General features: G+C 34.4%; 1 protein-coding gene across 1 annotated transcript; it reads left to right on the top strand.

Moving 5' to 3' along the window:
* The first annotated feature begins 17,887 nt into the window (after positions 1-17,887).
* LOC111883349 (myosin-binding protein 2) lies at positions 17,888-19,898 on the top strand. Its single transcript, XM_023879673.3, has 2 exons — positions 17,888-18,465; positions 18,749-19,898. The coding sequence occupies exons 1-2, from the start codon at positions 17,946-17,948 to the stop codon at positions 19,477-19,479; spliced, it is 1,251 nt and encodes a 416-aa protein (XP_023735441.1). The 5' UTR covers positions 17,888-17,945; the 3' UTR covers positions 19,480-19,898.
* The last annotated feature ends 1,323 nt before the right edge of the window (positions 19,899-21,221 follow it).

The raw sequence follows: 21,221 nt of genomic DNA, 5'->3' as shown, positions 1-21,221 counted from the left end.
AGAGTAGTTATAAGTTGAGTAGATATAACTTTCCCAACTGTCTTCACATCCTCTTCTTTACTTAAACTCTTCTCTCCCCCTTGCACCCCTGTGAAAGCAGGTGGGGCACTCCTTGGTAGTAAAGAAGTAAAATTGGCGAGTGGAGCAAGAGCTTTCTGAATTGCTTGTTCTAAAGTATTAATCTTTAGAGACAAGAACTCAGGAGTGAGAATTTGGGTAGTTGAAGATTGCGAAACCACCATTTTAAGTTCAGACACCAACTTGGTTAGCTGATCAAGCTTCTCATTTGTTTCTTCATTATGGGCTTCAGAATTAGGAACATCAACAAACTTTTGTACTCTTGAAGAAACCTCCGCAATCTGCTTTTGAACTTCAGCATGTTGAGTATGAATATCCTGAAGCTCCTTCGCAAGTTCAGATTTCAACTCTTGAAGCTTATAGTTGACATCTTCCCGAACTTTCTTCACATCTTGTACAAAAAGAACATGACGTTCTTTTGCAGCAGCTTTCAAATCCTTGACCACTGAAGAAAAATTGCTCCCTTGTGCTTGAATGCGAAGCTCATTATTCTTGTCGGATTGATCAACCTTCTCCATAATACGCTTCTCAGCACCTTTGATCATTGCATCAACCTCCATAGCTGAAATAGAAGACATCCTATCGGAATCAGCTTGCGACTGAATAATAGCATTCAACTTCTGATTCAGAATTTTAAATTGTTTTCCAGTCATAAGCATATGATCAGGAATATCCTCCTCCTCTGAATCAAAATGAATATCTTCAATTATCCCTCCAAAGGCACCTCCTTCAGCTTCATTATCAGATAAAGGTTGCGAAGGTTGAGGATTTTCGGGTGATTGAGATGGAAAAAGGGTTGTAAATGGGTTTTGAAGAGCATGATCAAAAATTGATGAAGTGGTGGATAAAGTTGTAACTGGAATTGAAACAATTGGTAATGAAATAGGTAAGGAGATTGGGATTGTAGTTGCAACACTCATGATAGGTGCCCCCGTATCAGATACGTTGACAACCGTATCAGAAATAGGTACCTCCTCAGAAACTGATTTGGTAGTGACTATTTCGAGTGGTTTGGTGATTGGTAAGGTGGTAGAGATTTGCGAAGTATGGATGATAGGTAATGAAACATTTACTGTAGATGTTACTGGTGGAGTTTCTGGTACTATTTCTTCATCAGATGATTCATTGCGAATCACCATCTTCCTTCTTTTGACGAGAGTACGTTGCATGTTCTTGGCAACATCTTCAGCTCTTTGTCTTTTCTTCCCTGGAGAAACCGGAGCTGGAATACTGCGAATAGTAACGCCTTTACTACTCACCTCAGCCTTGCGAATTTTCTTCAATACCCCAGACTTAGAAGGTATTATTTCTTTCTTTGATTTCGATGAAGTTTCTTCAATCTGAATATCTTCATCTTGAACTTGTTGTGAAGATGAACCCTTCGCATTCTTCTTTATGAGCTTCTTTTTCTTTGACGGAGCATCAACATCCAATAATACTCCAGTCTGCTCTGATTGATCAATTGTTCGCAAATATCTCACCAAGACTTTGTGAGTTTGAGATACCTTGCGAAGCATCGCATCTGGAATGCGAGCCACATGAGTAAAGATTGCTTTATCATCTTCTACTGCCTTTGGAAACTGATACAAAGAAAATTCTGCAACTTCAACATCCTCCATTACTGGAATTGCTTCTTTTTCATAGACATTCTCCAGTATCAAGCTCCAATATCTTGCACACGAGATCCCCTTTTCTGAATTTGTGTTTTCAAAACTTTTAACAAATTCCTTCCATAATTGGGTTGCATAATCAACGTTTATATCATAGTATATGCCCATAACCATGGCATATACTTCCATTCGTCCTCTATCCAGTCCAACTGATCTTCCTGTTAAGCATCTAAGAAAAATTCCAAATAAGAAATTCCAGATGCACGGCAACCCAGGCTTTCGAAAGTCACTGATCTTCTCAAGTTCTGGTTGATGACCCATCTCGTTGAACATGTGAATGATTTGAGAGTTTACAGGTTTGACAAATGGAGGGTTGTTTGGAATCTGCAAGAATTCAACAAACATCTTCTTGGACAGTTTGACCCGTTTGTTGTTGATTAAGTTGAATGTTATCACTGTTGGAATAGTGTCTAAGGCTGCAACTATATTAGACAAGTATTTGATCCGGTTGTGCATGGTCCTTTTGGGTTGCCTTCACCATAGCAACTTGATAGGATGATTTAATAAGAGAGAGTAAATATTATTAATATATTATGGGAATAATATAATGAATAATATATTGTTATTTGATTAATATAAGTCATAGAATTAATTAGAATTAATTTGATGACTTAAAGAGGTTAATTAAATAAAGGGGTATAAACTGTCAATTGTTTGATAGTTAAGCTTTAGACTGAAAATCCTTATAGATATACTAGGGACGAATTCTAGAAGCTAAAGGATAGCTAAATTCGTCCATGGCTTATCTAAGGAAAGGATTTGGATAGCCTTAAGAGAAGATTATCCAATTAGGGTTTAGGTTGTAACCCTTAAGGAGTCTACAAATATAAATAGATCCCATGGGCAAGGGAAATCGGCACCTCTCCTAAAGTAAGAGAACCCTGGCCGATTTCCTTCTCTCTCCTCTCTCCTAAATCATCTTTCTTGCTATTGGTGTCTGTAAGCCATCAGAGGAGTGACACTTGTGACTCTAGAAGCTCCAAGACCACAAGATCAACAAGGAACTCAAAGGTATGATTCTAGATCTGTTTCAATGTTGTTATTTAACCTAATTAGCCATTAGAAGTTTTGGATTCAAAGCATGTTTAATTAGAAAGCCTAGATCTGAGCATTAGGGTTTTGCATGCGCACATAGGAAAGTTCTTATGGCTAAAACCCATCAATCACATCCGCTGTATGATTGTATGATGTCGTTGAAGCTGCCAAGGATAACCATGTCATTGGAACAGAGAAGGAACTAAACATGGCAGTTGACAGAGGTGATCGTTTCAGGGCAACAATAAGCATCTTCAAACCTTCAGGATAAGAAGATACATTTGGATCAACTTGATAGTTTGTGCTTTGGATTTTCATCAGGGATTGAGAAAGAACTTCATCAGTGTTGGATTGAGTGGTTGCCATTTTTAGGGTTTGAAAAAGATGAAGTTTGATCAAGATTGAAGCTTTGGAGGTTTGTGAAAGTTCTGTTTGTGTAACCGTACATAGTGTTCTTGATCCCCCTTTTATAGGTTACTCAAATTGATTTGAAATTAAAGCGGGATGCATTTAATGTTATCCGATGTGGCACCTTGAAAATCAGATCATGACTGCGAAAGATAACCATGCTTCAAAAAGTAACTGTCACATCTCCTTGAAAACCGGATAGAATACCAGCCATCTTGAGTACACAGCCTGTCAAGTTTCCCGTTATAGAATCTGAACCGTTAAAACCCTTCGCATGGAGACAAGGCTCTTTCACTTTTGGGATATAAAGTGAAGTCATATGCCAGATTTGCGAAATCATCAGTCTGAGTTGGTTTTACTCAGAACCTCAAGGATTTCGTGTGTGCATTGTGTCAACATAATAAGATGAGAAACAAAAACTTTGGAATGTTGTGATGTCAAAAATTTAATTTGACATGAATGCAGTAAAACCCCAGGCAAAGGTTGCTTCGTTAATCATCAAGAGAGATAATCAACAGCTTGTGTAGTTTCCCATGAATTACAATCGAATACTTGTAGAGAAGTATCGAAGGGCTTCTTTTAAAAGACATTTTGGATTGGTTTGAAATTTCATTACATATCAGCCTTAACATAAGGTGAGAAATTGTAAATGAAATTACTTGTTTGACCAGTGTTGTCAGTGACAAGTTGGCTTGTGAAAATATTTATCATGACTAGGATTTGCGAATGAAACTTACACAGAAATCATATTCAAAAGAAAATTTGTTCTGGATCTTGTTAGGTAACAAACATTGTTGGTTGTGAATATTTGATCAAGACCACACATGCGAATTGAATATGATTTGAAGTTTTGAAATTTTTGATACTGAAACAAAGGTTTCGTAAAAATCTGGAACAAAGTTCCCCGTCAATTCCTTAAGGTTTATGATTTTTGGGTTTCACTTCCATCACGGACTCATGATGTTAGATCATAAACACAGACTTGTGATTTGTCTAGGTTTTGATTGGTTTGATCAAAGACCTCAAGGACAAATCTCTTAAAAAATTTGGAGTGTAAGAATTGTTTGGTTTATAAAGATTGGATAAGAATCGAAGTGTACCTCTGTTATAATGGACAAAACAGAAAACTCTTAACTCATTTGAGAAGAGTAAGGTAGCTCTGGGAAGAAATTTTCATGTGATAATTTCATTAAGGCTTTCTTTTCACACATAGAGTCTTGTTGAGGCTTTTGGTCTACATACAGCAACATGCTTCTATGGACATCCTAACTAGTTTTTTAAAAGAAATTTGATACCTTCCCGTAGAAACACATAAGTATGACATCTTCGCATTTTAGCCCTGTACTAAATTCCCAGCACACAAAGTTTAAAGAACAAAGAAAACAAAAATATTTTTGTGATTTTTGAATTTTTCAAAATTAAAAACATAACAAAATAAAATCTTTTTGGATTTTTAATTTTTCAAAGTTAAGAACATAACAAAATAAAATCTTTTTGGATTTTTGATTTTTCAAAATTAAGAACATAACAAAATAAAATCTTTTTGGATTTTTGATTTTTCAAAAAAAAAAATTCAAAATTAGTCGTAAACCTTACCTTAGTTGTTATGATCTCAGATGCGAAAAGATGTGAATGCGAAGCCATGCGAAGCCTCTGAATGAACAGTAACCTCTGAACAAATTTGACTCATAAATGCTGAACCAGACTTTTAGGCATGATTGTTTGAAATTGAATTCGCATTAATCATCCCCAATCCTGCTAAAATTCTAACAAATGATTTTTCTTCAAGTGGTTTTGTAAAAATATCAACAAGTTGTTCAGTTGTTTTAACAAAATGAATTTCAATATTCCCATCTTCCACATGATCTTTGATAAAATGATATCGAAGAGCAATGTGTTTTGTCTTTGAATGTTGTACTGGATTATGACAAATGCGAATTGCACTTTGCGAATCACAATACAAAGGAATCTTTTTCATGTTTATTGCATAGTCACGAAGTTGACTCTGAATCCAAATAATTTGCGAAGTGCAAGCAGCAGCAGCAATGTATTCTGCCTCAGCGGTTGATATAGCCACACAAGTTTGTTTATTTGATTGCCAACTCACCAACTTCCCATCCAATAGTTGACATCCACCACTCGTACTTTTCCTATCCAAAGTACATCCTCCTAGATCAGAATCTGAAAAAGCTTGAATGAAAAACCCCGTTTTCGTAGGATACCAAAGTCCTAAAGAAACTGTTCCCTTAAGGTAGCGAAAAATATTTTTCACTGCAGTCAAATGAGGTTCTCTGGGATTAGCTTGATATCTAGCACAATTGCAAACCGAAAACATAATATCAGGTCTACTTGCAGTTAAGTACAATAAAGACCCTATCATGCTTCGATAAAGTGTTAAATCAACAGCATGAGCATTTAACGAAGGAGTTAGTCTTGTTCCTACTGCCATTGGTACTCTGAGTTTCGTGCTATTAGACATTCCAAACTTTTCAAGCAAATTCTTCGTATATTTTTCTTGATTGATTAAGATTCCATCCCTGTTTTGTCTTATGTTTAAGCCAAGAAAATTATTAATTTTTCCCATCATGCTCATTTCAAACTGAATTTTCATTAGATTTTCAAATTCAATTGACAATGCTGGATTAGTTGAGCCAAAGATAATATCATCAACATAAATTTGAACAAGCATTAGATGACACCCAACTTTCTTGCGAAATAATGTGGGGTCAACTGATCCTTGTTTAAATTTAGATTGTTTCAAGAAATTTGTAAGTGTTGCGTACCAGGCTCTTGGTGCTTGTTTTAATCCATATACAGCCTTATCTAGGATGTAAACATGATTAGGATGTTCATTGCTTATAAATCTTGGTGGTTGTTCAGCATACACTGTTTCTTCTAGTTCTCCATTTAAGAATGCACATTTAACATCCATTTGATAAACATCAAAGTCTTTGTGAGCTGCATAGGCTAAAAATATGCGAACAGCTTCAAGTCTTGCAACTGGTGCAAATGTTTCTTCATAGTCTATCCCTTCTTGTTGCGAATAACCTTTAACCACTAGTCTAGCTTTATTTCGAATAATATTGCCATCTTTGTCGGGTTTTTATTTAAATCCATTTTAATCCGACAATTGAAACATCAGAAGGTTTAGAAACTAATCTCCAAACCTTGTTTCATTCAAATTCAGCCAGTTTAGATTGCATAGCAACAACCCAATCTGAGTGTTCCATAGCATCCTTTACTGTCTTTGGCTCTATTTTCGAAATAAAAACATTAAACATACATAGTTCTTGGTTCGCATTCAGTACCTCATTTTTCGTACGAATTTGAGCTCTAGTCAACACACTTTCTTGTGGATTACCAATTACCTGTTCTTTTGGATGATTTCTTGTCCATTTCTCAAGTGGTGGAAAATTAGGATCAAATTCTAATGGTGCATCTTCATACATATCTTCATTTTCAGATCCTGCAACAGAAAAGTTATCATTTAGTTCATGAAACTCATCATTTTCATCAAGATTAATTGTCTCTGTTTCATCATGCTCCCCCTCAACATGATCTTCATCTTGATGCTCCCCCTCAAAATGATGTTCCTGTTGATTCTGCGAATGCTCCCCCTCAACTTGATGTTCCATAAGTTCATTCTCCCCCTCGAGATTTGGCTGAGTATCTTCATGAATACTCGTATGTTCCTCCTCCATATGAATATCAGTCGTACTTTCACAAGATATCGATGTTGTATTTATTGGTGAATCATCAGTATGTTTTGAGGATTCTGATGTTTGATTATCAGGAGCATTATTTTCTGCGTCAATTGCCCTGTCAGGAATTCCGAAAATTAAGTCATAATCAAAATCATTGATTTCAGAATTATCAATTTGAGTATTTGAATCCACAAGTATTGATTTATTTTCAAATTTACTATCCATTTGTTTAAGATAGTAATCATCAAACGTTAAATTGAAAGTTTCTTCAACTTTTCATGTTCTTTTATTAAGCACTCTGTATGCAATTGAATTTTGTGAATATCCTAAGAATATGCCTTCATCAGCTTTAGCTTGGAACTTGGACAAATTATCTTTGAGATTCATGATAAAGCACCTGCAACCAAAAACATGAAAGAATTTTACATTAGGTTTCCGATTATTGATTATTTCATATGGAGTAACATTGAATCTTCGATGAATGAATGATCGATTCTGAGTAAAACATGCAGTGGACACTGCTTCTGCCTAAAGATATTGAGGTAGATTCGCATATGTTAACATGGTCCTAGCTGCTTCGCATAGAGATTGATTTCTTCTTTCAACAACACCATTTTGTTGTGGAGTATATGGTGATGAGAAATTATGCGAAATACCTTTGCTTGTGAGAAAAATATCAAGAGTTTGATTTTTAAACTCATAACCATTATCACTTTTAATTTTTCGTACATTCTTCTTCAGACTAAGTTCAATCTTTTTGATAAAATCAATCATCGTCTCAGCAACTTCAGATTTCAACCTGAGAAAAAACACCCATGTGAATCGAGAGAAATCATCTACAACTAAAATATACCGCTTTTTATTGATTGTTGCAACAGTCGACGGTCCACATAAGTCAATGTGAAGAAGTTCCAATGGTTCTACGATTTTTGAATCTATCACAATCGGATGACCTTTTCGATGTTGTTTTCCTTGTTCGCAAGCTGCACACAAAGAATCATTGTCAAATTTTAGTACTGGTAACCCTCGAACTAAATCTTCAGTGACAAGTTTATTAATATTTCGAAAGTTCAAGTGTGACAATCTTCTATGCCAAAGCCAGCTGAGATCATTAGATGCTTTTGATAGTAAACACACAGCAGGTTTTTCCACAATTGGTTTGATGTCTACTGTAAACATATCACCATATCTTTTGGATTTGAGAAGTATTTCATTTGTCTTCGCATTTGAAATGATACTTTCTTCTTCATTAAATACAACTTGATTTCCAGTACCAACAACAAGTTGTGACACGCTTATCAAATTATGTGGAAGTCCTTCAACATAAGCAACTCTGTTCACAGTGAATTTTCCATTTGTGACTTTCCCATAGCCTTTCACTTGACACTTGTGATTATTTCCAAATTTGACTACTCCAGCATTTTCCAAGCTTCTATAATCTTGCAAGTTTTCCTTTCATCCAGTCATATGACGAGAGCAACCACTATCAATATACCATTTCGTATCATATTGCTCGTCACACATCACCTGCATTTATTGAAAGAGTTTAGGAACCCAAGACTTGTTGGGTCCATCATTAGTAGAATGAAACAAATTCTTGGAATTTAAAAACCATGTTTTCACTTTGTTTGTGACAGAATCCATTATATCAACATCATCAGATCTAGATATTGAGATATAGTCATTCAATAGTTTTGGATTTCCATTGATTGTAATCTTATCCTTCACAACATTCGCATTTTTGATAACTGGTTTCCATTTTTGAACCGGAACTTGCGAATTATGAGATGTTGAACTAGCAGTGGAAGAGTTATTTGCGAACTTATCAAATGCATTCTTGATTTGTTGCTCTGAAAACATCCCACTTTGATATTTTCTTCCTTTCCTTTCAAACCAACGATTGATCGTACTTACATCAGATTTTCCTTTTGTATATGAAACTTTGGTCGGTTTTGAAACTAAAGGATTTGGAAAATTTGGTTGTTTTGGTGAAAATTTCACTTTTGCTTGAGTTGAATTTTTCAAACTTGATGAAGTATTCGTGAATTTGCCAACATTTTGAAACTTTTGATTATTTGCAAATTTTTGTGAATTCTCAAATTTTCGATTGTTGTCATATTTGCGAACATATGGAATTTTGTCAATAGAATTTATTGGTTTATGAAAACTTGAATCTGTTTGTTTATTTTTGCTTTGAAATTTTGATGATATTGTTTTTGAAATTTGTTCTTTTTCAACTCTTGGTTTGTCATTAGGCACAACTTGCCAGAAAATTGCTTTTCTTGCTTTTCTTTTTCAAACATTATTTTCTGTTGAATAATTTCCAACCATCAATTTGAATTCATGAGAATTTAATTTCACTTCAGCCTTCGATTTTTCAACTTTTTCAAAAATTTTGTTTGATTTTTCACCTTTAACCACCCATTTTTGTAATGATTTTTGTTTTTGAAACACATAAGAATTTTGAGTTAAATTGTTTTCTTCTGTGTTTTGATTTGCGAAAAAACCTTCTGTGGTTGACTTTTGATTATCTTTTTCAATCATTTTGTTGAATTCAGGATGAACTTTCTCAGCATTTCCAGTAGTGACAAAAACTTGATTTGGAAAAATGGTTTTATCAGTACATACAAAATTTGGATATACCACTGTGTTGGTTTCCAAATAATGTGCGCCTTTGTCATTTAAAATTTTGTCAAATTCTTTTGTATTCTCAAACACTTGATCAACCACAACTCGTTGAGGTGTTTCATTTGAATCTTTCTTTTCTTCTTTGTTCTCATCAGTATCATCAGATTTCCAGCTTTCAACTTCCACATTATCAAACTTACAATGTTGCGAAGTTAAAGATTTATCAATTTCATCCTCTACTATCGAATCAACTATTATTTCTTTACCTTTGATCTTAGATGTGATATTAATGATTGACAATTGAGAACAATCAGCCTCTTCTTCCTCTTCTATCTCACTGATTTCACTCACATTATCTGAATTTTCATCAATATCAACATAATTGAATTGTGAGGCAAGAGTTGAATTTTCTGTTTTCTTTAAGATTTTCACTTGTTCACTCTTTGTCAAACTTTCATTGACAATGTTAACCAACTCATCAGCATTCAGAAATTCATCAATTTTGACAATACCGTATGGATATCTATCATCAGGTATTTTGTCAAATTGAGCAATTGTACTTTCGCAATCATAAGAAACAACATCAACTTTTTCACGTTCATACTCAAGAAAAGGTAAAAGTTTCCTATGTTGTTCTTTGCTAATGTCAGAAGAATGATGTAAAGCAGTTAATTTTGCATACAATCGTTTGGCAGAATTACAATATATGTTCCTTTGTGCTAGCAACAACCTAACATCATTTGTAAGATTATTCCTATCACAGTCTATATTTTGATCTGCATTTCAAGTTTTTCTTCTCTGCTCCTCTTTATTTCTAATTCTCTCCGTGTCTCACCTAGTTGCAAATTTATTTTTTGAGCTTCAATACTAGCAGACACAATAACAGAATCAAAATAAGCCACATTATCATCAAATGAAACAATTTCAGCATCATAAGCAGACAAAGGAATATTAAAAGATTCAAGTATTGTACGTACCTTGGTTGTCATGGGTGATTTGTCCGTAGATTTGGATGCGAAGCACCTTCCTGAAATTTCCTCATCCTGAAGACCAGATCTGATATGTACCACTCTCTTCATCAGCAGATTCACCCTTCGCAACCAAAGACACTCCTTTGTTCTTAGCACGTATCACTTCAATCTTTTCAGAGTAGTATGCTTCATCTTTAACTTTTTCCTTCTTCTCTTCTTTCTTTCGCAACATGCAATCGGCTGCGAAGTGATTCGCACCGTTGCAGTAATGACAGTAAATTCCTGAATCACCTTTCAGCTTCTTTTCTTCTTTCGCATCTTTTTGTTTCTCATCAGCTTTCTCCAATTTCTTCCTCTCCTCCCCTCCAGTTCTTATGACTGCATTCTTCACATCACTAGCCTTTCCTTTTGGATTAAAAGGCTTTTTGAAAAACTTCTTAACTCTGTTGTTTGAATAGAATGCCACGGCTTCATCATCAGAGTTCATAAAAAATTCTTCTTTATCTGAACCATCTTTTTCATTAACATCAGTTTTTGATACCTTTGAAACAAGAGCCAAAGGACCTCCAATACTCTGTTTTGATTCTTCATACATTTCTGAAACCTCACATTCATGTGTTTTCAGTTGATTGTAGAGATCATTCAATTTAGTTGTATCAAAACTCTGTTGATTCTTAATCATCATGCTCACACTTCGCCATTCCTTGCGAAGACCCATAATGAAAGTTAAATTGAACTCCATAAGAGACCTAGTGATTCCATACCTATTGCAGCGAAACATAAGCTCATTTAGAGGATCATAGTAATTTTCAAGAGTTTCTGCATCCTTTTGTCTGAATTCCTTCAGTTCAACTAGACATTGCTTCACAGAGTTGATATTCGTCTTTTCGCTACCTTGATACTTCTCTTTCAGAGTGTTCCAGATCTCCTTGGCTGATTTACAACTACGGATGTAATTGTAAACCACAGGAGGTAGATCACCTCTTAGTTCCCTCATGAACCTCTTTTCATTATTCTTCAACTGTTTTTCTTGATCAGCAACTTCAGTAGATGTTGTAGAAGAACCAATTGGTTGAACATTAACAGGAGCTTGCACTGTTCCATCGATACAATTCCAAAGTTCTTCATCAATTCCATTTAAGTAATCTTCGATTCTATCAGCCCACTGATCATAGTATTCTGGAATTAACATCGGAATTTTGGTTGAGGAACCAAGCAAGTGAGAGAAGGAAGTCATTGTATTCATGTTGAAGTTCGCCATTGATGAACACATAAATTTTCAGAAAGCTTGAAAAACTTGATGAAATAGAGAATTTGATCAAATGAATTGATCACAAATCACTAATCGATTACTCGACTTAACAATTCAAAGACAGAATCAATTCAAATCTGAAGATCAAATTTGATTTTCAAAACCAAAATGTGCAGAAAATTTTGAGTAAAGTTGCAACTCAAAAAGCAAATGATTCTAACACGAAAATCAGATCGAAGCAGTTTGAATCCTGCTCTGATACCAATTGATGAGAATTGTTATCGAGATTTTAGAAAGCAAAGTTTGATTTGAGTAATTGAAGATTTAGAACACGAAAAGTAAATATTAATCAGATCTCATATTGATAAAGACTGATTACAACATAAGCAGAAAAGAGATCTCAGTTACGAAAAGTCTCTCTCTACTTCTAACCTCAATCCCTATTTATAGAGAACATGAGTGTACAAAAAATATACTAAGTCTAGACATTTTCACTTCGCATAAAAATGACTTAGTAAAATAACAATAAAATGCGAAACTATACAAAACACTATATTCGACTTTTACAATTTTACATCTACATAATATTAGAATTTATTATTAAAACAAATCATCCATCCATATTAATGTCATTCTAAAAAAATTCTATTCCTACGTATTAAATTGTATTTAAGATTTATTGTTATTTTTTTTTGCTTATTAACTATTTTTATACCATCATAAATAGAAATATTATTTTTCAAAAGATATAATTGTTATATTTTAAGAAATCTGTTATTAAAATTTATTATTAAAACAAACCATTCATACGTCATTATATAAATTGTTTCTATTCTTACTTATCATAAAATTATATGTCAGATTTATTGCTGTTTATTGCCTATTAATTATTTTTATTGTTATTTAAAGGTACATAATATAAACATACGTTTCTTATTAGATAAAACTTGTAATAAAATCATTTAATAATAATAATAATAATAACAATAATAATAAATTATACTCCATCCATCCCAATATTATTGTCCACAGACAAAAAACACACAGATTAAGAAAAACATTAATTACCACTAACTTTATATAATAAAATGACAGTTTTGTCATTACTTTGCATTTAATGTTCCATTAAATGCTTAGTTAGTTAAGTAATAATGAGAGGTATTTTGGTAAAAATATATATTTTTTTAGAAGTGGACTATTATTTTGTGACAAACCAAAAACAAAAGATGGACTATAATTTTGGGACGGAGGAAATATTATTTTGAAAAATAAGATAGTTTTAGACTATATATATATATATATATATATATATATATATATATATATATATATATATATATATATATATATATATATATATATAAGGAATAAATATTGAAAAACGAAAAAGTGAGTTAGGTTATAAAGAGTAGTAATATGTTTAGCACTTTGCCATATCATATTTTTGCCTGCCATTTAAGCTTTATATACATTTGCATTTTAGAAAAAAAAAATTAAAAAAAAATCAAATGAAAAAGAGCCGAACAAAATCCTTTGATTTTATTTTTTAAAAAAGGGAAAAAAAACACACAAAAAAAAGTCAATCACAATCATTATTTTCTTTCCCAAATATCTCTTTCCTCTCACCAATTCCTCTTCCACCAATACCATTGCACAAAAGGTTTCTCTTTCTCTTGTCACCAAGGTTGCAACGAGTCGGAGGTAGTGACCCCTCTAGCGAGCGCTAGGGGGCGATGCTCTGCCATAACAAACCTAGCACGTGGGGTAGCGAGTCCCATTCATTTTTAGCCTTAGTGTTTGTGTATAGTAGAATATATAGACTTATAAAACATGGTCTCCAATAAAAGTTAAGTGTATTTAATTTTAAAAGTAATTCGACTTAATGATTAAAATGTTTAATGAGTTTTAGTAGTACCCATTTAATACTTAATGATTTTGATTATTATCCCACTATAATTAATGTGTAGATATATGTTGATATATTCGATGATGGAAGCCTAATGACCGAGATGCAAAATTTCATACAAATGGTTTATGGTTAAAATCTGGACACTGCCAAAATTTCATACAAATATATATATATATATATATATATATATATATATATATATATATATATATATATATATATATATATATATATATATATATATATATATATAGGGAATAAATATTGAAAAACGAAAAAGTGAGTTAGGTTATAAAGAGCAGTAATATGTTTAGCACTTTGCCATATCATATTTTTGCCTGCCATTTAAGCTTTATATACATTTGCATTTTAGAAAAAAAAATTAAAAAAAAAAATCAAATGAAAAAGAGCCGAACAAAATCCTTTGATTTTATTTTTTAAAAAAGGGAAAAAAAACACACAAAAAAAAGAGTCAATCACAATCATTATTTTCTTTCCCAAATATCTCTTTCCTCTCACCAATTCCTCTTCCACCAATACCATTGCACAAAAGGTTTCTCTTTCTCTTGTCGCCAAGGTTGCAACGAGTTGGAGGTAGTGACCCCTCTAGCGAGCGTTAGGGGGCGATGTTCTACCATAACGAACCTAGCACGTGGGGTAGCGAGTCCCATTCATTTTTAGCCTTAGTGTTTGTGTGTAGTAGAATATATAGACTTATAAAACATGGTCTCCAATAAAAGTTAAGTGTATTTAATTTTAAAAATAATTCGACTTAATGATTAAAATGTTTAATGAGTTTTAGTAGTACCCATTTAATACTTAATGATTTTGATTATTATCCCACTATAATTAATGTGTAGATATATGTTGATATATTCGATGATGGAAGCCTAATGACCGAGATGCAAAATTTCATACAAATGGTTTATGGTTAAAATCTGGACACTGCCAAAATATTACTTTGTGTTCTATAATTTATAATTGATCTTTCATGTAGGTTACTTATATTATATGTAGGGTCTACTATTTTTTTTTTTTTTAAATATTGATAAATGGATGTTGGTGTAGATATTTGATTTATCTATATCTATAAGAAATTAGTTGTTATATTATACGAAAGTGGGTTGCTAAATCCGGTTATTCAAGCGTGAACCGGACTTAAAATTTGTTTGAATCAAACTTTATGAAGTCAATTTTTGACACAAAATACAAGCTCAAAACGTATAATGAGTCAAACTCGGGCTTATAAGAACTAGACTCAAGCCCAATGTATGTGTTAATATGTTTGGGTCGAATTTATATGAAATTTGTTTTATTATGAATAAGTATTAATCTCCGTATACTAATAAAAGAGTAGTTCTTTTGACATGTGTCACCATATTAAATCTCTTAATTAATATGTTGCCACTTGTCAATCTATTTGTAGCACCTGGTTCCTGGTATGTATTCTTGGTTATTAAATCTCCTTATATTGCATGATTAACCTTGGACTCGGCGAGTTGAAGGACTAACTCGCCGAGTAGAAGCGGGACTAGACGCGGGATCTACTCGGTCTACTCGGCGAGTAGGTCCGAGGGACTCGGCGAGTAGACCCTGTCTGGACTTAAACCCTAACCCGTGTGTTTGCACCCTATTTAAACGATCTAACCCAGCCTCCATTTCCCCCAGCACTCCCAGAGATCTGTAGAATGAAACCCTAGCCCCTTTTGTGTCCTTGTGGGTGATTTTTTTAGCATTTTGAAGGTGGTTTGGAGCTTGGGAGAAGAAGGAGAAGGTTGGAGAGTGCAAGAAGGGAAGAAGATCCGGAATCTACTATGTGAAGGGCTTCTATTCAGGTAGAAAAGTTCCTACCTTGATCTTTAGTTCATTGAGTCCCCTTTTTGTCCCTAAAAAGAGGTTTTAAGCCCTAAGAACCTAAATCTCTATGTGTCTATGGTTAATGTTCTGCAAGGACTTCGGATTTGGACCTTTTGGGCATCCTAGTAGCATAAAGTCTCTGTGGTTGAGGTGATTGAGGTCCCTATTGAGTTTTGGACCTCTTAAAGAGCTTGGAATTGTATGTTTGAGCTCATAGGGCCATGCATGCACGTAAAGTTTGCAACTTTACGTGGTAAATGAGCCATAGGACCTTGGATCTGTGGTTTTGAAGTGTTGCATGTCCCAGATCTGGCCTACTCAGGGAATGGGTCTAAGGACTCGGCGAGTCCCAAGGTGGAACTCGGCGAGTTCTATGAAGATGGTCGTCGACTCAGCGAGTTTGAAGAACAACTCGGCGAGTCCTATGAAGATTGCCTGGAGCTCGCCGAGTAGTTCCTCAAACTCGGCGAGTCATATGAACATCCACAGATCACGAGGGGTTTAAGCATCGAAGGCTCAACCCTTCGTACATGTGCGCGGAATTAACTGTGTAACGTAGTCCCGAAACCCCAAACCCTTGTATGTGGTGTTCTGGTGTGGATTGAAAGCGAGCAGGGGATCTGCTCGAGGAACTCGACGAGTTGCTCGAGGAACTCGGCGAGTTGGGACTCGAGTCGGCCCCATAGTCCCGGGTAGTGAGTCAAGGGTGACTCGGTGAGTGGGGAGAGGGACCTGGTGAATGGGACCGGATCAGTAAGGGATGGACTCGACGAGTTGCTCGCGGACTCGGCGAGTCCAGTCAACTGGAAGTTGACCTTGACCTGGACTTGACTTGGTAAGGGGTAAAAAGGGTCATTTTACCCTAAGAACATCTAGCGGTGTTTGACTGATCGTTTTGTGGGAATTATAGCCGGGGGACGTCCGAAGCAGCAGCAACAGCAGTAGACAGTCAAGTCCCACACAGACCAGCAGCCTTTTCGAGGTGAATTGCCTTCAAATAGCGGTGGGTCTACGGCCACAATGTCGGCCCACCAGTAGGAGTTGTATGTAGATGTTTGTCTCTGTGATATTCATCTAGGGGTTACTACTACCTATGCTATGTTTATGTGCTAATATGATATGATGCTATGTGTTAGTAGTGGCAGGGGAGATAGTCCCCAAGATATCCGGTCGATAGGGCCGAAGGGGTAGTTATACCCAGTCATGCTAGTTGGATTCTGATATTGTGATATGTGCTATGTGGTAGTAGTAGTAGAGGGGGATAGATAGTCTCTAGTATCCGGTCGAGAGGACTGAAGGGGAGGCCAGCACCCAGATATGCTTGGCAGTATCCGGTCGAGAAGACCGAAGGGGAGGCCAACACCCAGATATGCTTGGCAGTATCCGGTCGAGAGGACCGAAGGGGAGGCCAGCACCCATATATGCTTGGCAATACCCGGTCGAGAGGACCGAAGGGGTAGGTCAGGCACCCATATATGCCTGACAATATATGTGTGTTATGTTTGTGATATGTGGTACGGTGGGGGAACTCACTAAGCTTCGTGCTTACGTTTTTCAGTTGTTGTTTCAGGTACCTCTTCAGCCAAGGGGAAGGAGCAGGCGCGGTAGCGGCTCATCACACACACACTCTTGTTTCCGCAGTTATGAGTTTATTCTGGGATTGACACTCTGATATTCTGGTTGTTTAAATGATGGTGGATTTCAAATTGGTTTTCGATGTGAATTGGTTTAAATCAAACAATGTTTTAATTATTAATGCTTTTTATGTAATGTGTTATAACGAAATTTTTGGACGTGAAATTTGGGTCGTTACACTATTAGTTCTCTATTTTAAATTTATTACACCTCCTCATTAATGTGATACTATTTGTTAATGTATTTATTCTTTATTTTAAATTTTATAGTATTGTTTTCATTAATTCACAAATAAAAATATCTAACATATATTAAACATTAATTTTACATATTTATTTGAATCAACGATTACAATTTGACATAACTAATAAAAATATCTCTTAAATTAATAATTTATTTTAAATAACTAATTAAAAATTTTGAGTTTTTTTATAAAAGTTTAATTAATTTTATAACCGTGGTTCACACGGGTTATAAACTAGTGTATTATATAGTTTTTTATGGAAGATTTTAACTATTCAAACTTTGAAATAAAATTCGAATCTTCCCCCAAACCAAATTCAAAACTTGGTAAAAAGCTGGTCAAGCTCTCAATTAAATCCAACCTACTATTGTAATTTATTCTCGTTAGTGGTAGAAATAGTATGATTAATACACTGGGTCCCATCACATTCTTTATGTCTTCCAAATGTTAGAAGGCTCCCATCAACATCATTATTTCCCGAATTTCATCAACTTTGTCTCCTGCTTTCCCTTTTTCATTTCTTTTAAACTTGAGGAACACCAACAAAAACATCAATGGCTGCCACCCAGAAAACTCTCTTCATTCTAGCCTACGCAATACTCGAATGGACCCTAATCCTAATGCTTCTTCTCAACTCTTTATTCTCATTTCTCATCAGAAAATTTGCTACTTACTACGCCCTTAAACCACCTTGCTTTTGGTGTTCCACCATCGATCATCTGTTAGAACCAAACCACGACATAAACCCATTTCATAATCTCATTTGTGAAGCACATGCAACTGAGTTTATGAACGTATGCAGGAATGGAAAGTGCTTGTATACTAGCATGAACTTCAAGGTGGATTCTGTTGATAAATCATCCCACAGTGCGTCAAAGATCAAATCATCTCATGAAGAAAACGAAATGGCACAAGTCATGGATCTTTGTATGTTGAATACGAGTCGACACATTCAAGTTTTTGACCAGATTATCCCTATTGAGTGGACGGATTCATCAACCAGTTGTAGTAGAGGTTCAAGTTTAAATGGAGACGAAAACATGGTGATCAATGATGAAGATCGAGTCAAAAAAGGTAAAGATAGCTTACTTTCATCATCATAATCTGAACGTGTACACTACTATGTTCATGACAAGGTCAAACTTGAAAATCTTCGAAATCAGAATTGACACGGATTTTTTTTACAAATTTATTATCCACATGTTTCGATGTGTAATAAATTTTACGGAAATCTATATTATCAATCACATTTCTTTAAAAGTTTTTGAAATCTACATCAATTTCAGATCAAAGAAGTAGTAGGTTTGACATTAAGAAAAGTCAATTTAGCTATATAAAGTTTTCTAATGACATGCAGAAGGCGGATTCTGTGAAGATAAAGAAGATGAAGAAGATAAAGCTGTCACAATTGATGGTTTAATGAAAGAATTAAAATCCGAAAGACTTGTTGTATGTGGTTTATACATAGAACTAGATGAAGAACGTAATGCGTCTGCAATAGCAGCAAACCAAGCAATGGCGATGATAACCAGACTTCAAGAAGATAAGGTTGCACTGCAGATTGAATCCATGCAAAATCAAAGGATGATGGATGAACAAGCGGAATACGATAAGGAGGTTTTGCAGCTGTTAAACGAACTTGTTATGAAACTAGAGAAGGACAAGTTTGAGCTTGAAAACGAGCTTGAAATGTACAAAGAGAGATTCATGGATTATGATGGAAAGAAGAAGGCAAAAGTGAAGAGAAGATCCATTACCAAGAAGTGTTTAGATGAGACTAATGTTGTGGATTTAAAGAATTCGAAGACACTTGAGGAATCTGTTGTAGGGTTCGATGTTGAGAGGCTATGGATTCTAGATAAGCTTGGGGAGCTTGATGAGACACTAATGATGTTGACTGATGATCGAGATGAGGATCTTCATGGGAAAGCAAGTTTAGAAAGAGAACGTCTCTGTTATAAGGGAAACGTATTTCTTGGTGTTTTTGGTATAGAGAGTATTGATGAAGGTGATGAAGCATCTCATTCCGTTTGGCCCATTCAAGAAAATATTAAGAAAAAAGGAGACACTAAGGAAGCTGAAGTATGAATCTTAAGCAAGAATCAAGAAACGATTGATTCAAGTTCAAATCTTGTGTATATTAATTTGGGAAGTGAATTGTTTTGCCTTTTTCTAATTGTCTAAAGATAACAACATCCATAACCGTGAGTTTAATAGAAGAGTTGAATGAGGTGACAAATATGTGTGTCATTCAATGGATAGAACTTTACCATTGTGAGATGTCACCTTGACATTCAACGGATTTGAAGTTCAATGACCATTGAACTCTTCAATGGGAAAAAAGAAAGTTTTTAATTCTTAAATATTTACTATAAATTACATTTTGTATAATTCTATTGAACTTTGTGGAATTTAATGCATTGTAGGAAAAAAAATGATACAATTGTATGTACTGTAGAAAAATGATGTAAATCCATTAAACTCTATAAAGTTCAATGAATTGTGAATATCTAAGGGCCAAAGAAGTAGAATTTCAAAATACTAATACTAATACTATCTCCATCCAATCCAACCAACACCAACGGTTCTTTCAAGCCACTTTCAAACCACTTTCAAAAGGCAGTTGAATGCCACATGGATTGGCACTTTCAAAGCATCAAACATTTCTATTTCTATTATATATTTCTAATTGTAATATTATTCTACATTTCTATTCAAGGTTTGCTTGGTCCCCTCCATGTAATTTGGATATCTAAAACATGAACACCCTAAAATAAAAATAAAAAACCTCACATGATCAACCCTACACCCTAATCTTATTTGTTCGATAACATTCGTGATTTATTACATGCACAAAAAAAACCTTACAATAACTCCCTAACTCCATGTAATACCATTATCACATTATTAAAAATCATGCCACCATCACATCTCATCATCTAATATCATATACAACCATTGCACTTTTATTATGAATCTTTTGGTCCCCTAACATACACCTATTATCCCTTTCGTTTTAGTCTCTTGGTCTTCCTAGCCACAACCATACTTCAATGTCCTTTATCATCTCAAAACAAAAACATTGTCAAATGTCAAGCATACTACAAACCTTTTTGTTGTTATATAGTCATATCATGATTCAAGATAGGTAAATCGTAGGTTTATATGTATTTTCACTTTTACTGGGGTACAAGAAACTTCGTCTTAGAGGTTCGAATTAACAACCGGGAGACCAAGGAAGGCAAACCCAAGTGTCCTTGATTTTTATGTTTCAAATATCGAAGGGGAGTTATTGACAATTTTGTAATTTGAAGGGTCTAATTGTTTTTTTTCATTTGTTCTGCGGTTCGAATAAATTAAGTACGGATAACCGATGGGCATTTTAGTCATAGTGTTATCCGTGAAGTGTGGCCTAGCTAGCTTTAGATAATTTGTGCTAACATAATCTAGGATATGATATTAAATTGTTATTAATGTGTTTTTGTCTTTCTCTATTTAGAGCATTTATGATAATGCATCGTGAAGAAAATTACATCTTTATGAAAAAGTATAGAGTAAACTTCAAAAATGGTCCTTGTGGTTTGGTGTTTTTGTGGAATTTTCTAAATTGCATAGACGTTTAATTTTTTAATTTAATTTCTTTTTGGATTTGGTCCCTAATTAAAATGATTTTTATAGAGTGGAATATACAAAAAACGGAGATGGAAACAAACTGTTCATATGTGAAAGGATGATGACCCAACAAGTAAATCATTTTTTTCAATTTTTGGTTGATTTGCATGCTTACATTACTAATCTTTTTGTTCATTTTCTTTTTAGATATGTGGTTA

The sequence above is a fragment of the Lactuca sativa genome, chromosome 2, assembly GCF_002870075.4.
Source record: "Lactuca sativa cultivar Salinas chromosome 2, Lsat_Salinas_v11, whole genome shotgun sequence".
Taxonomy (NCBI): domain Eukaryota; kingdom Viridiplantae; phylum Streptophyta; class Magnoliopsida; order Asterales; family Asteraceae; genus Lactuca; species Lactuca sativa.
This window is presented reverse-complemented; position numbering and strand designations above follow the sequence as displayed.

What these genes read in the sequence shown, in the direction of transcription:
- LOC111883349 (XM_023879673.3), top strand. Translation starts at nt 17,946, where the DNA reads ATGGCTGCCACCCAGAAAACTCTCTTCATTCTAGCCTACGCAATACTC. An exon ending in TGAAGATCGAGTCAAAAAAG is followed by an intron (nt 18,466 to 18,748) that starts GTAAAGATAGCT and finishes AATGACATGCAG; the next exon opens with AAGGCGGATTCTGTGAAGAT.